We start from the raw sequence: 14,278 nt of genomic DNA, 5'->3' as shown, positions 1-14,278 counted from the left end.
TCTGTCAAGGATTCTTTACCGTGTTTCCCTGAAAATAAGATACTGTCTTATATTTATTTTTCTCAAGAAGACACACTATGGCTTATTTTCAGGGGTTGTCTTGTTTTTATTACATCAGTTGCTGCCCGTCTTCTTAACCGCTCCACGTTGGTACGCTGCATAGTCCACGCCTATCACTATGTCTTATTTTCGGGGTATGGCTTATATCACGCAAACGCTTAGAAAGCTACGGCTTATTTTATGGTTACAGGTAGGAAGCCATGTTGTTCTGCCATAGTCAAAACAAAAAAAACCCTTCCAGTAGCACCTTAGAGACCAACTAAGTTTGTTCTTGGTATGAGCTTTCGTGTGCATGCACGCTTCTTCAGATACCACGGACTTCCATTTCATGCGGCTCAATGTGGCTCAAAAATTTTTATTTTGTTTTGACTATGGCAGGCCAACACGGCTACCTACCTGTAACTGGAACTATGGAAGGCAGCACATTGAGCCGCATGAAATGGAAGTCCGTGGTATCTGAAGAAGTGTGCATGTGTACCAGGAGAGGCGGTGCTGTATCTGGGGGCAAATCTAGGGGCAGGAAGAGAAATCCAGTTGCTTGCGCTGAAAAATAAACTTACCTTACACTTTCTGAAACAAGGCACAAAACAAAGGACACACATCTTTCGAAATTTTGAAGTGCAGTTCTCCAGCCAACATTATGAACACAAATATGCATATCCCAGAGTAAGGTGTTCACAGAAATTCCTATATTATTGGGAATAACATACAGAGACATACTATATTTAGGGGGAAATGCTTTGCAAAACTGTCTCTATTCGGGGGTGGGGGAATCATACATTAGGATAAATTCATGCTCGAATGCTGAAGAATTTTCGTGATTTTATATTAATTATATAAAAGTGTAAACTAATATGGGGAATCCAACTTAAGACAGGGAAACCAAAGAACTGAGAGAAGCTTAAACTGCCACGTTTGCCCACCCCTGGCAGAATCTACTTTGAGTGCAAGGCAAGAGTTGAACTGGGAAGTAGAGTTTGCAGGATCCTAACCTCCGCGTTTCTGCTTTGTTGCGGCCACAGGTGGGAGACGTAAAGGACATTGTCAGGAGTGAGATGAGCGATAAAGATGGTGAGCAAAGACAAAGCAGCCCCTCTCCCCCCCCCTCCGCCCCCAGTATTGAGACTGGCAGCCCCTGAGACTCCTCTACTGTAAATTGAAACAATTTGAATGCCGGCACAGTCTTGCCTGTCAAAGGAAATTTCACCCCATTAGCTGCAAACCGGGCTGTTTTGCCGAGCCAGCTGGCTAGATGAATCCCAGCTCTTGCTGGGCACGAGGTCTTCGCGGCAACCGCGACCTTCGTTGTGGACAGTCGTGACTTACCTCCGTAGCCGCAGTTTGCAAATTCCTGCTCCCTGCGGGGTTGGAGCAACAAATCCCTCTTATTTTCACGCTAGTCCCTCTGTTTATGGCTTCTGGCTCTCTAGTGAAGAGGTAGGGAACCTCAGACCTGAGAAATGAATGCGGCCCCCCAGACATCTCTGCCTGGCCCTTGGAAAGCTTCCTCAGGCCACATTGCTCATTGGCTCCGCTTCATACCCTTTAAGTGTTGTTGTTCTCGTTGTTGTTTTGCCTGGCTAGAAGTCCTTTAAATCTGACCATCCCTCTTATTTATCTGGATGAATGAATGAATGCTTTGAATTAAATCTTCATCGCTAAAAGCTATAAGCCATCACAACTGGTCACGATGCGTAAAATACAAATACAGTGGTAGCTCCGGTTGCAGATGGGATCCATTCCGGAGCTCTGGTCGGATCCTGAGGTTTCCGCAACCGGAGGGACCGCTTCTGTGCGCACACACACACACACACACGTGGCAAAAACCCGGAAATATACTCCCGGGTTTGCCGCTTAAGGATCCCGAAATTTACATAAGCGAAGGTACGGCTGTAATTGATTTAAAACTGAACAGCAACAGCAACAACAGCAAAGCAAACATACAGAAATGCAAAAATCACACCTGCATAAGTTAAGCAGTCCACTTCTCACACACCCCCTTATGATACACTTGTCTTGGTTCCTAGCTCTCAACTTACCTGCAGCCAAGGCAAATTTTGCAACCTGTGCACTAATAAATACATTATTGCCAGCCAGCAAAATAGAGATTTTGGATGGATGCTTGGGGGGTTTGTGAGAGCATGCATAGAAGCTATCCTATTGTACAAAGTTAAAATTGGCCATTTGTTCTCCTTCCACTTTTCCCTCTAACCTCACCCACCGCTGGCTTCTCAATTTGATCCTTTTACATGGTTTTGTAAGTTTTTGTGGTATTTTATGCATTGTGCCTTTCCGTTATTTTTATTGATTATACTTCAGTAATTCTTTATTGTAATTGATGTATGTGAACTGTTTAATTATTATTATTTGCTGATATATAATTTTACTGTTCACCGTTATATTCAAATGGGTTACCGAATATCGCTGCATTTGATGTAACTTGTCTGTTTTAAAGTTATTGTGACTTCTTTGTATTGGGTCAGATTGTTATTAGGTGTGTGGTCTTTACTGCCGATCTTGTCGTTTCTTAAGCTTGTAAAGCGGTTTACGTATAGTAATATATAGAAAGGCAGTATGCAAATTATAAGCGAAATGAAATGTGGCCCCCGGAAAATTGCCCGGAAGGAAATGTGAACCATAGCCTGGGGGGAAAGATCCTCCCTGGGCCTACTCTAGTGCCCTCAGAGGCAAACGAGCAGGGCCGGCGCGTCCATTTAGGCAAACTAGGCAGCCAGCCTGCCCCCCGCCCCCCCCACCCGGTGCCACTCCACCAGCGGCAGAGTGGCGGGGGAAGGGGGAGCAGTCCGAAATCGGGGTTCTCCGCCCCCTCCACCAGCAGCAGAGTGACGGGAGGGGGGAGCAGCCCGAAATCGGGGTTCTCCGCAGGGCCGGTGCTAGGGATTGGCGGGGGGGGGGGCGCCAGAAGGTGATCTCGCCTAGGGCGCAAAAAACCCTGGCACCGGCCCTGCAAACGAGGGAAGGGAGGGTGTTAAGAAACCTTTTGAAACTGCACTTTCCCAAAGTACTGTGTCAAACAAATCTCTCTTTTTCTCTTCCCTTTATCACAGCTTGTGCCGGTGAGTTGGAAATAGAGAGCACGATGCTGTTCCAAGGGATAAGTATGGCACTTCTAAACTTTCAGGGAGATTTAGTTTCAAATAGGCAGCTGCAGGAGGCAGAAATGTCTCATAATAATAATCTGACTGGATTTCCGCAGCCACTCTAGGCGGCTTGCAGCGCATAAAAAAATTGCAAAACATTAGACAAATTTTCCATACAAGGAAGCAATTGATGGTGACAATGGTGGTGAATAATGATTGGATTTCTTATCCGCCCTTCCCCGTAAAGTTCCCAGCGTGGATTATGGCTATATAAAAACGCAACATTAAAATTGGTTAAAACAATTTGCAATGAGAAAAATAGGTTGGATCCTAAATATACATACACACACAAACACACACACCTGGTGTCAAGGTCGGAGTAAAGAGGTATGTCTTCTGCATACGACAAAATCTATACAATTAAGGTACCAGACACACCTGTATAGGAATTCCACATCTTAGGGGCCGTCACAGAGAAGGCCCTCTCCCTAGAGTGGTGGAACTACCAAGAGGGCTTCCTCTGCCGATCTTAGCACCCAGTTGGGTCTGTAGGGATACAGATATTTGGGGCCTAAGTCTTGTCCTCTCTCTCTCTCTCTCTTTCCCTTCCTCTCATTTTCCTTTCAAACAGGCAAAAACTTCCACCTGGCAAATAGATTGGCAGACCCCGATGCCGATTACCTGGCAGATGCCCAAGAGACAGAGAAAAGGTCTCTGCTGCCTGAAGGTCTTGCAGAGCGAGGATTATTTGGTGAAGTACAGAACAGGACCAACGCAGGTGTGCTTCTGAGAGAATCTGTGCCACCTCTGGCAGGTAAATCTTTTTTCTTCCCTAAGATGCTTGTTTGGCAACTTGGAAGACATTTTCCCGGCACTCAGTGGCAGGCACAAAATGCACTCCCAAAAGCAGCCATGTGGGGTGGGTAGACTGAGCAATCCTAATTCTGCCCGGGCAGCAAGAGAGTGGTGGATCTATCACTCCATTTAAAGCTGGCCACAGTGGAAGATGCGGGAATCATATTTCGCTGTGCCTGTGAGGTGTAAGTCCAATTGATGACTCGATTGAGAGATGGAGGGATGGACAGATAAATAATGTGTGGCTCATGCCATTTGGATAATGGTAAGGCTGAAGATCACTGCAGTTCAGATGGTGACAGGCAGGGCAGCGTGACAGCAGTCACGAAATTCTTGGGAGAAAAGCGATGACAAACCTAGAGAGCATCTTAAAAAGCACAGACATCACCTTGCCGACAAAGGTCCGTATAGTTAAAGCTTTGGTTATCAGAAGAAGTGTGCATGCATACCAAGCTCATACCAAGAACAAACTTAGTTGGTCTCTCAGCTGCTACTGGAAGGATTTTTTAATTTTGTTTTGACTATGGTTTTCCCAGTACAGTGGTACCTCTGGTTAAGTGCTTAATTCGTTCCAGAGGTCCGTTCTTAACCTGAAACTTGAAGCACCACTTTAGCTAATGGGGCCTCCCGCTGCCAGTGCGCCGCCAGAGCACGATTTCTCTTTTTATCCTGAAGCAAAGTTCTTAACCTGAAGCATTATTTCTGGGTTAGCGGAGTCTGTAACCTGAAGCGTATGTAACCTGAAGCGTATGTAACCCGAGGTACCACTGTAGTGATGTATGGAAGTGAGAGCTAGACCATAAAGAAGGCTGATTGCCGAAGAATTGATGCTTTTGAATTATAGTGCTGGAGGAGACTCTTGAGAGTCCCATGGACTGCAAGAAGATCAAACCTATCCATTCTGAAGGAAATCAGCCCTGAGTGCTCACTGGAAGGACAGATCCTGAAGCTGAGGCTCCAACACTTTCGCCACCTCATGAGAAGAGAAGACTCCCTGGAAAAGACCCTGATGTTGGGAAAGATGGAGGGCACAAGGAGAAGGGGACGACAGAGGATGAGATGGTTGGACAGTGTTCTCGAAGCGACTAGCACGAGTTTGGCCAAACTGCAGGAGGCAGTGAAGGATAGGCGTGCCTGGCGTGCTCTGGTCCATGGGGTCACGAAGAGTCGGACACGACTGAACGACTGAACAACAACAACGGCCGGAAGGTAAACGGCATTCCCGTGTGCTGCTCTGGTTTCGCCAGAAGCGGCTTAGTCATGCTGGCCACATGACCCGGGAAAACTGTCTGCAGACAAACGTATGCTCCCTCGGCCAGTAAAGCGAGATGAGTGCTGCAACCCCAGAGTCGTTCACGACTGGACCTAACGGTCAGGGGTCCCTTTACCTTTACCTTTTTTAGAAGAAGGGAGAGCCCTTTGATGTCCTATTCGTCCTCGTTGCATTGGCACAAGTTGTAAGCCAGATTGGTTGCTAATTGTCCTTTTTATTGAGGTTCCTGCTCCTTTTTTAAAAAAGCAGTACTTCAGGCACAGGAAACCTGGGGTGTTTTAATTCAGGTTTAGTAGCGGGAGAGAGAAAGCGAGCGCAGGAAACGCAACAGGCGCTAAGGAAAATGAAATTAAGGTTGACACTCGCCTCCCCACCTGCGCCTAACCGCCCAAGTCCTCCACATCCTTGTTGTTGACCCTCCAAGGCTTTGCGATTAGAAGTTGCTTTGACCCAGACCCACATACCACCTGGGTGCACAGAATTCAAAGCATCGCTTCCCTTCCTGTGGTGAAGGAAAGCAGCCTCCTTTGGGTGAAAAGAGGGCAAGCTAAGCCTGTCGGGCGCACGTTGCCCTGATGGAAGTGGCAACACACTTCAGCTCCCAATTCCAGGGGGTTTGGATGCCCAAGGATTCTGGCACACGATATTCAGACAGAGAGAAGAGACTACAGGGGCAAGACAGTAGTCTTAGTTGATGTTCCAGAGCACAGGTGTGCCATGCAACAAAATTATACAGCATCAGTGTATGCTTTTTATATACTTTTTATACAGTGAGAGCTGTTCGGCAGTGGAATTTGCTACCAAGGAGTGTGGTGGAGTCTCCTTCTTTGGAGGTCTTTAAGCAGAGGCTTGACAGCCATCTGTCAGGAATGCTTTGATGGTGTTTCCTGCTTGGCAGGGGGTTGGACTGGATGGCCCTTGGGGTCTCTTCCAACTCTATGATTCTGTGATTCTATGATTCTATGATCAGTCCCTGGTGTGGTGTTTATTTTGCTAGTGTTTCCCACAACATGTCATGGATGCAAAAATATTGCATTAGTAGCGGGTTTATACTGGACCGTCCACACACGTCATTGCAGATAGTTCTGCGATACATCCCCTGTGTTACAGCATTCGGGGACATGGGTGGCCCTGTGGTCTAAACCACTGAGCCCCTGGGCTTGCCGATCGGAAGGTTGGCAGTTCGAATCCCCGCGATGGGGTTAGCTCCCGTTGCTCGGTCCCAGGTCCTGCCAACCTAGCAGTTCGAAAGCACATCAAAGTGCAAGTAGATAAATAGGTACTGCTGTGGCAGGAAGGTAAACGGTGTTTCCGTGCGCTCTGGTTTCTGTCACAGTGCCCCATTGCACTGGCCACATGACCTGGGAAACTGTCTGTGGACAAACGCCGGCTCCCTTGGCCTGAAAGTCAGATGAGCACCGCAACCCCATAGTCGCCTTTGACTGGACTTAACTGTTCAAGGGTCCTTTACCTTTACCTTTATGTTACAGCATTGTTTTCATCCGGAAGGGCAATCTTGCACTACAGCACAACCAAAGCAAGACTAAAATTGGTAAACCAGAATATTTTCGGTAAAGAGAAGTTATGTGCTTTCAGCAGTCAGTTGCAGGGCACGCATCAACTGGAAAGAAAACAATATATCTATCATGATTAGGTGTTACCATCCCAATAACATCATGAATGTACATATCATTAAGAATGCAAACTAAAGAGGGCATCTGGGTGCTCCTGAGATTGAACGCTTTCCCATCAAAGAATTCAACCGCATATAGAGAACTAGCTTGTCAGGGGCAAGGGTTCTAGCCGCCTGACCTGCTAGATTTATATATACAGGGCAATTTTACCACGTAAGAGCTTGAAGTCCAGACCAGAGATAGTTTCGCCACCTCCGTGAGAATTAAGCCAATTATTTATTGCTAACTCTCAACCTTCCATTGAGCTGGACTTTCGAATCGTCTCTGCTACTTGCCATTAGCAACCGGTTCTAGGTGGGGCTCATTGTGGAATCTGATCAAGTGCGGGAACCTACCTAATTCACACGTTCCGAAACAGTACGTAAAACGAGATGCAAACCATCCGTTGAAATTTGCACTTCTCTGAATTTTGCGATTCCATTTCACCTGCCGAGTGAAATTTATTAAAACATGCAGATGAGTGAGATGTCTCCGTTAGAAGGCATAGATCTGTGAATGTGACTTACCAAAAAAAAAATGCATTTTGCTAGGGGAAATTGCTTTGCAAAAAAGGCGCGAATGAATTTTTGCAAGGACTCAAAAAATAAAATAAAAAGCGATGTGGAAATATGGAGACTTGACCTTAAGATAGGAAAACGGAGAAATGGAAATTGACCAATTCCCCCCATTCCATCCTTACTCAAGCCGGATTCCTTCTCTCCATCCTAAGAAGGACAGTTTTTCAGCCCTGGGGGGCTTGAAGGGGGTGGAGTATTGTAGGCCTACATGCGATTGACTCGCAGCTCGCTGTCCCATTAGTGGCCTGCTTATAAATAGCTCTTCCCTGGCGATAAGCGCAGATAGCAAACCTGAATGTTAACAGGATTCTGCTGTCGGGACAGACCCATCTCCTCCTGTTTAGTTTTGGACCCTCTCAGACATACAGATTCTCCCCCCTCTGACGGTTCCCCCCTCTGACTAACACCCAACCTTTTCGCCTAAGCCGTTAAAAGCCATTAAGGCTCTTTTTTATTGCTCCCGATGCTTCTACCGCCCGGCCGATTGTTTCCGTGACATTTTTATCAAGAGCTCCTCGTACGGCAGAGGGAGGGAGGGAGGGAGGGAGGGGGTGCGGGCCACGCCGAGCCTGTAGCGATCAATATTTAAATCTCGGCAAATTTATTTGCATGCCCTCATTAACCAGCGGATTTCCATTTGCCTCTGCGGCTCCAGGGGATCGGCAGATAATGGATCCGTCTCGGCGCTGGCGGTGGCGAACACGCCAAGCCCATTACGGGGTGAAAAGCATTGAATTAAATGGCATTTCGGAGAGTCACTTTTGCTAGGGAAAGTGCCCCTGGTAATAGAACACATGTGGGGGGTGGGAAGTGGCTTAACCAGCCCCCAAGGGGAGGGGAACCTCCATCTCTTTTCAGCAGCGAAGGAAATTGGCGAATATGAAGCTGAACTTTCACCCATGGTTGACATAAGCTCGGTGCATAGTATAATACTACTACTACAACAACTAACAATGTATAATAATACCGCGATGTTGAAAAAACAAGCTGGCCTCAGCCTGTGAGGCACCGGGTGAAATTGCCACAACTCTCATCGTGGGAGCTGAGGCAGTTTCACCCCAGCGCCTAGCAGGCTGGGATAATAATAATAATAATTAATAATTATAATTTATTTGTACCCCGCCCATCCGGCTGGGTTTCCCCAGCCACTCTGGGCAGCTGCCAACAGATCAAAAAATCAAACATTAAAAGCTTCCCTAAACAGGGCTGCCTTCAGGTGTCTTCTAAAAGTCGGATAGTTGTTTACTTCCTTGACATCTGATGGGAGGGCGTTCCCCAGGGTGGGCGCCACCACTGAGAAGACCCTCTGCCTGGTTCCCAGTGACCTCACTTCTTGCAGTGAGAGAACTGCCAGAAGGCCCTTGACGCTGGACCTCGGTGTCTAGGCTGAGCGATGGGGGTGGAGACGCTCCTTCAGGTATACTGGGCCTAGGCCGTTTAGGGCTTTTAAGGTCAGCACCAACACTTCAAATTGTGCTTGGAAATGTACTGGGAGCCAATGTAGGTCTTTCGGGACCGGTGTTCTGTGGTCTCGGCGGCCGCTCCCAGTCACCAGTCTAGCTGCCGCATTCTGGATTAGTATAAAGCGCTCTTGCAACAAACTGCCTGTTGACATGAGAGTGGGATTCCTCTTGACAAAGGAAGAACATCAGAAGATGAATAAGGCCGAAAGTGGTCCACATCCGTTCTAGCATCCTGTTCCCAAAGCGGCCAATGAGATGCCACAGTGGGGAGCCCAGAAGCAGAACCAAAACACAACAGCCCTGTCAAAATATAGACATCAAGGCAAGTTGCCACTGATAGCCTCCTTGAATTCATATAACCCCCTTTACAAGCTGTCCAAGTTGGTGGCTGTTGCTATATTCCATGGAAGCGAATTCCATGCGCTCATCAAATTGTAGAGTTGGAAGGGACCCCCAGGGGTCATCCAGTCCAACCCCCTGTGATGCAGGAATCTCAGCTGAAGCACGCCTGACAGATGGCCATCCAATCTCTGCTTGGTAGTTAGAAGGATGCAGGCACCCCCAAATGTTCCAGGGTCAACCTGACCTGTGAACTATTTGGGGGCTTCACACAGTGTTTAATTATAGTTTAAAACTATAACTACATGTGAGGTGGAGGTGAGGAGAGGCACATACATGCAGCCTACAGACTTCTCTTCCTCTCCTCTCCACCGTTCTTCTTAAAAACCTCCAAGGAGGGAGAGTCCACCGTCTCCTGAGGGCTAGTCTGTTCTACTGTTGAACGGCTTACTGCCAGAAATTTCTTCCTGACGTTTTGTCGGAATCTCCTGTCCTGTAACTTGAAGCCATTGGTTCGAGTCCTACCCTCTGAAGCAGGAGAAGCCTCTTCAAATACCTCAGGGAGCTGTCACATACAGTAGTAGCTGCGAACGCAAAATTCGGGAAAGTGCAAATTTCAAGGGATGGTTGTGTTTTTCTGTTCTTGTGTTGTTTTGGACAGTGAAAAATAGGGTGGTTTTTCTTTGAATTTGACCTGAATCAAAGTTCTTCTCCGCGTCCCTAGCTGTAAAAAGTAAAAGACCCCAGGGCGGTTAAGTCCAGTCAAAGGCAACTATTCGGTTGTGGCACTCATCTCACTTTCAGGCTGAGGGAGCCGGCGTTTGTCTACAGACAGCTTTCTGGGTCATGCGGCTAGCATGACTAAACTGCTTCTGGCGCAACAGAACACCGTGACAGAAGCCATAGCGCACAGAAACGACGTTTACCTTCCCACCGGAGCGGTACCTATTTATCTACTTGCACCGGAATGCTTTCAAACTGCTAGGTTGGCAGGAGCTGGGACAGAGCAACAGGAGCTCACCCCATCACGGGGATTCGAACCACTGACCTTCTGATCAGCAAGCCCAAGAGGTTCATTAGTTTAGACCACAGTGCCACCCGCATCCCTCCTTAGCTGTGTCTGAAATACATTCCGATTTCTCCACTCTCTTACCCCATCTCTCTGCCCCCCTGTGGTTTCTCATGTGCTGAATTTTAGATTGTTACCTCCTTGGGCCAGGGACCTATATTTCTAATGCACCAGGCATATAAATGGCACTAGTAGTACCTGTGGTTTTAAAACTGGATTTTCATTTAGCACATTGAGTGTCTCTCTGTCTCTCTCCTCTTCACCCAACGTTGCTTGGAGTGATGATGACGTCTCACCCACCCACGATTTGTGGTTCCTTGCAGATCCATGTGCCCTGCCAATGGATGAAGGCTCCTGTCTACGGTACACTGTCCTCTGGTATTACCACCAGGCGGCCAACAACTGCCGGCCTTTTATATTTGGAGGCTGTGGAGGGAACGCCAATCAGTTTCCATCCAAGCAGAAGTGCGAACTGTGGTGCAAGAAGACTACAGGTGAGGTGGCTTTGTGTGCTGGTATGTGGCTATTGTGCTCTTCTCGTGCCGCCCTGCCTGGATCTGAGCCTTGCAAGGCCACTCAGGGAGGGTGGCGTGGGGATGCGGCAACTGTGCGCCCATCGATCCCCCCACGTCACCCTCTCCGAGCGGGCTTGCAAAGCTCAGACCTGGGGAGGGTGTCAAGTGGAGGGTGCAACAGCCATGTTGCTCGGGGCTGGGGCTGCTTCAGCGGAGGTGGGGGGCTCCATTTGTCCTCTGCCCCTCACCCAGCCCCCAGCATGGGGGCATGGGTGCACACACACAACCCAGGTGGCATGGAACCCCCATCGTTCGGCCCTGACACTGAGGTCCAGCTCCGAGGTCCTTCTGGCGGTTCCCTCCCTGCGAGATGTGAGGTTACAGGGAACCAGGCAGAGGGCCTTCTTGATGGTGGCACCTGCCTTGTGGAATGCCCTCCCGTCAGATGTCAAGGAAATAAGCAACTATCTGACTTTTGGAAGACATCTGAAGGCAGCCCTGTTTAGGGAAGTTTATAACTGAGATAAGGCAGCTTCCTTTGTTCCTTTTTGGGGAGGGCTGTAGCTCAGCGGTAGAGCATCTGCCTTGCGTGCCCCAGGTCCGATCCCCAGCATCTCCAGGTAGGAGTGGGAGAGATGCCCTTCCTGAAATCCCGGAGATCCGCTGCCAGTCAGGGTAGACAATAACCCTGACCATGTTCTGACTCAGTGTGAAACAGATGCCTATGTCCCAGCCTCTGTTCTTCAGAGCCCTGCCAGGCTGCCAGTGCCTCCTAGAAAATATTTCAGATTAAGGGCTGATGCAGGTACCATATTTATCCCGCCTCCACTTCCCCCATTCCTTGCAAACCGGTATGTGGCAGTGCGTAAAGACACCTATGCAGAAATTGGATTCAGCTGGCAATGAAGCGGTCCATGCTGGCTGATCCTAAACCCCTTTAGCTACTGTTCTGATGAGCTAACCCTCCTCTTTCCAGCTGAGCTGCTGCACCATCTACGCAGGTGCCAGATTGACGCTCTCCGCAGTCAGTTTCCTCCCTTCCCACCCACGCCCTCAACGCAAGCAAGAGGAGAATAACATGCAAGCGAAAGGGGAGTTGAGCAAAAGTTCTGAGCCGCTGGAAACTTTTGCAGGAGACAGTTGCACGTTACCTTCCCTCACCGAGAAACCTCGTGGATCTCGTTAAAAGTGTGCATATAAATATATCGCCCCAAATCCTGACAGGTCCTCTCATTCCCCCTCTGGTTTCACTCTGGGCAAAATTTGGCGAACAGGGCAACACTTGTGGGGAAACCACTTCATGATCAATTGTGAGACGAGCCAGTGTGGTGTAGTGGTTAAGTGTGGTAGTCTTGTAATCTGGTGAACTGGGTTCGCGTCTCCGCTCCTCCACATGCAGCTGCTAGGTGACCTTGGGCTAGTCACACTTCTTTGAAGTCTCTCAGCCCCACTCACCTCACAGAGTGTTTGTTGTGGGGGAGGAAGGGAAAGGAGAATGTTAGCCGCTTTGAGACTCCTTCGGGTAGTGATAAAGCGGAATATGAAATCCAAACTCTTCTTCTTCTTCTTCTTCTAAATGTTGTCACCCCGATACAAAAGAAGAAGAGACCCCTGAGAGCAGATCGTAGGTCTGCCTAATCGAAAAACAGGAAGCCTGCAGTTTTCCTAGTGTCATTGGACTTCAGCTCCTTTCAGCCCTGGCCTTTGAATTCCCAAGTCACGTTACAACTTTTTAGCACTTTTTTGAGTTTGAAAGTTGAAGAGTTCAACACGCCCTAATGGTTCGTTTCCAGTTGATGCATGTCCTGTAACCTCCTGCTGGGATCCTGTAACTTTTCATGCCACACACATTCCAGGGTACGATTCTTGTCTCACCGTACCCCCTCCCCGGATGGCAATGATGCAGTAACACTGGGGAAGCATTTCAGAAAAGCTACTAATGTGGGATAATGTGTGGGTGGTCCAGTAGAAACCCACCCCCTATGCACTATTATCGTGTCAATTACATGTTGCAGAAGACACCCTCTGTGTCCAGCACCCCTAAAGGTTATGTTGTAACTACCCTGAGACCCGCGGTATAGGGCAGTATACAAATAAATCATCATTGTGTTAAAAAGGGAAAGGACCCCTGGACGGTTAAGTCCAGTCAAAGGCAACTATGGGGTTGCAGCGCTCATCTCACTTTCAGGCCGAGGGAGCCAGCGTTTGTCCACAGACAGTTTTCCGGCTCATGTGGCCAACAGGACTAAACCGCTTCTGCCCCAATGGAACACCGTGACAGAAGTCAGAGTGCATGGAAATGCTGTTTACCTTCCTGCCACAGTGGTACCTATTTATCTACTTGTGCTGGTGTGCTTTCGAACTGCTAGCTTGGCAGGAGCTGGGACAGAGCAACAGGAGCTCACCCCGTCGCAGGGATTTGAACCGCTGACCTTCTGATCGGCAATCCCAATAGGCTCAGTGGTTTAGACCAAAGCGCTGTGGAGATGTTTAGGGAGCCAGGAGAGGATATATTATTTTATGATATCCTTCCTAACTTGCGTCAGCAAGTTCCATAACTTAGCAGAGTTGTTAAACAATCCCCCTTTTAAATTACACAGCGGTTAGCTAGTTGCAGGCTCGTCTGGGCCTCACTATTTAGGATTCCTGGTTTCCCTTTTTATATCCCTCCTAAAAGAATAGACGCGACCATCTATTAAAGTTAACATAAAACTAGTTTACTTACAGTCATCCAGTTCACAATAAGATCCCTGAAGGCAGACTTAATTTACAGAACAACATATAACTATCTGAACTATCCCATAAGGGAAATAGTTTCAAGTGACTGCGACTTAGCAGTCACTTCTCCTAACTCTTAGGAACGCAAAATGGAGAACAAGAAGAGCAGAACATGGAGGCCGTGTGCTCCTGTCCAATAACAGGCCAAACCCACATTAAGTCACATGCAAAGGAAGTCTGTCCCAGCTCAGGAGGAACTAGCAAGTTTTCTCCAGAGTGATACAAAGCATTCCCCAGCATGTGCATTGTAGGAATGTTGTATTTGGCAGCAATACGTTTTTACACCCCACAAGTGCCAACCGCATCCCTTAGCACCCTTAAAATTATATTGTCAGCCCCGAATGCATTGCAGATATCACTGTAGCTGGGGACTGAGTTGCTCCATAAGGATTCAGCGATGCTTCTCATCCCTAGATGTTCAAGCAGTGAAAGACCTCTCTCTTCCAGGTGGTTTAAGATATGCTCTTGTCTGTTTTCTTTTGTTTCCCTTCCCTTCTGGAAATCTGCCACAGGATGATGACCGGTTGATGGGGACGAGGAAGCAGCACCAACCCGGACTGTACATTTGGCAAAG

The 14,278-nt window shown here is 48.1% G+C and overlaps 2 protein-coding genes across 2 annotated transcripts in view; both read left to right on the top strand.

Annotated features, from left to right (window-relative positions):
• The window catches only part of LOC117054084 (collagen alpha-2(VI) chain-like), a 30,412-nt gene extending 29,213 nt beyond the window's left edge, over positions 1 to 1,199 (top strand). Inside the window, exon 10 of the mRNA XM_033162541.1 lies at positions 1,083 to 1,199. Within this exon, the coding sequence (XP_033018432.1) occupies positions 1,083 to 1,199 (117 nt within the window). The remainder of the gene's footprint in view (positions 1 to 1,082) is intronic.
• Positions 1,200 to 1,750: 551 nt separating this feature from the next.
• LOC117054083 (fused toxin protein-like) lies at positions 1,751 to 12,112 on the top strand. The gene is made up of 5 exons (XM_033162540.1): positions 1,751 to 1,754; positions 3,129 to 3,137; positions 3,793 to 3,975; positions 10,735 to 10,905; positions 11,928 to 12,112. Exons 1-5 carry the CDS (start codon positions 1,751 to 1,753, stop codon positions 12,110 to 12,112), a joined length of 552 nt encoding a protein of 183 aa, XP_033018431.1.
• Positions 12,113 to 14,278: the final 2,166 nt, after the last annotated feature.

Source organism: Lacerta agilis, chromosome 10, assembly GCF_009819535.1.
Source record: "Lacerta agilis isolate rLacAgi1 chromosome 10, rLacAgi1.pri, whole genome shotgun sequence".
NCBI classification, from domain to species: Eukaryota; Metazoa; Chordata; class Lepidosauria; order Squamata; family Lacertidae; genus Lacerta; species Lacerta agilis.
This window is presented reverse-complemented; position numbering and strand designations above follow the sequence as displayed.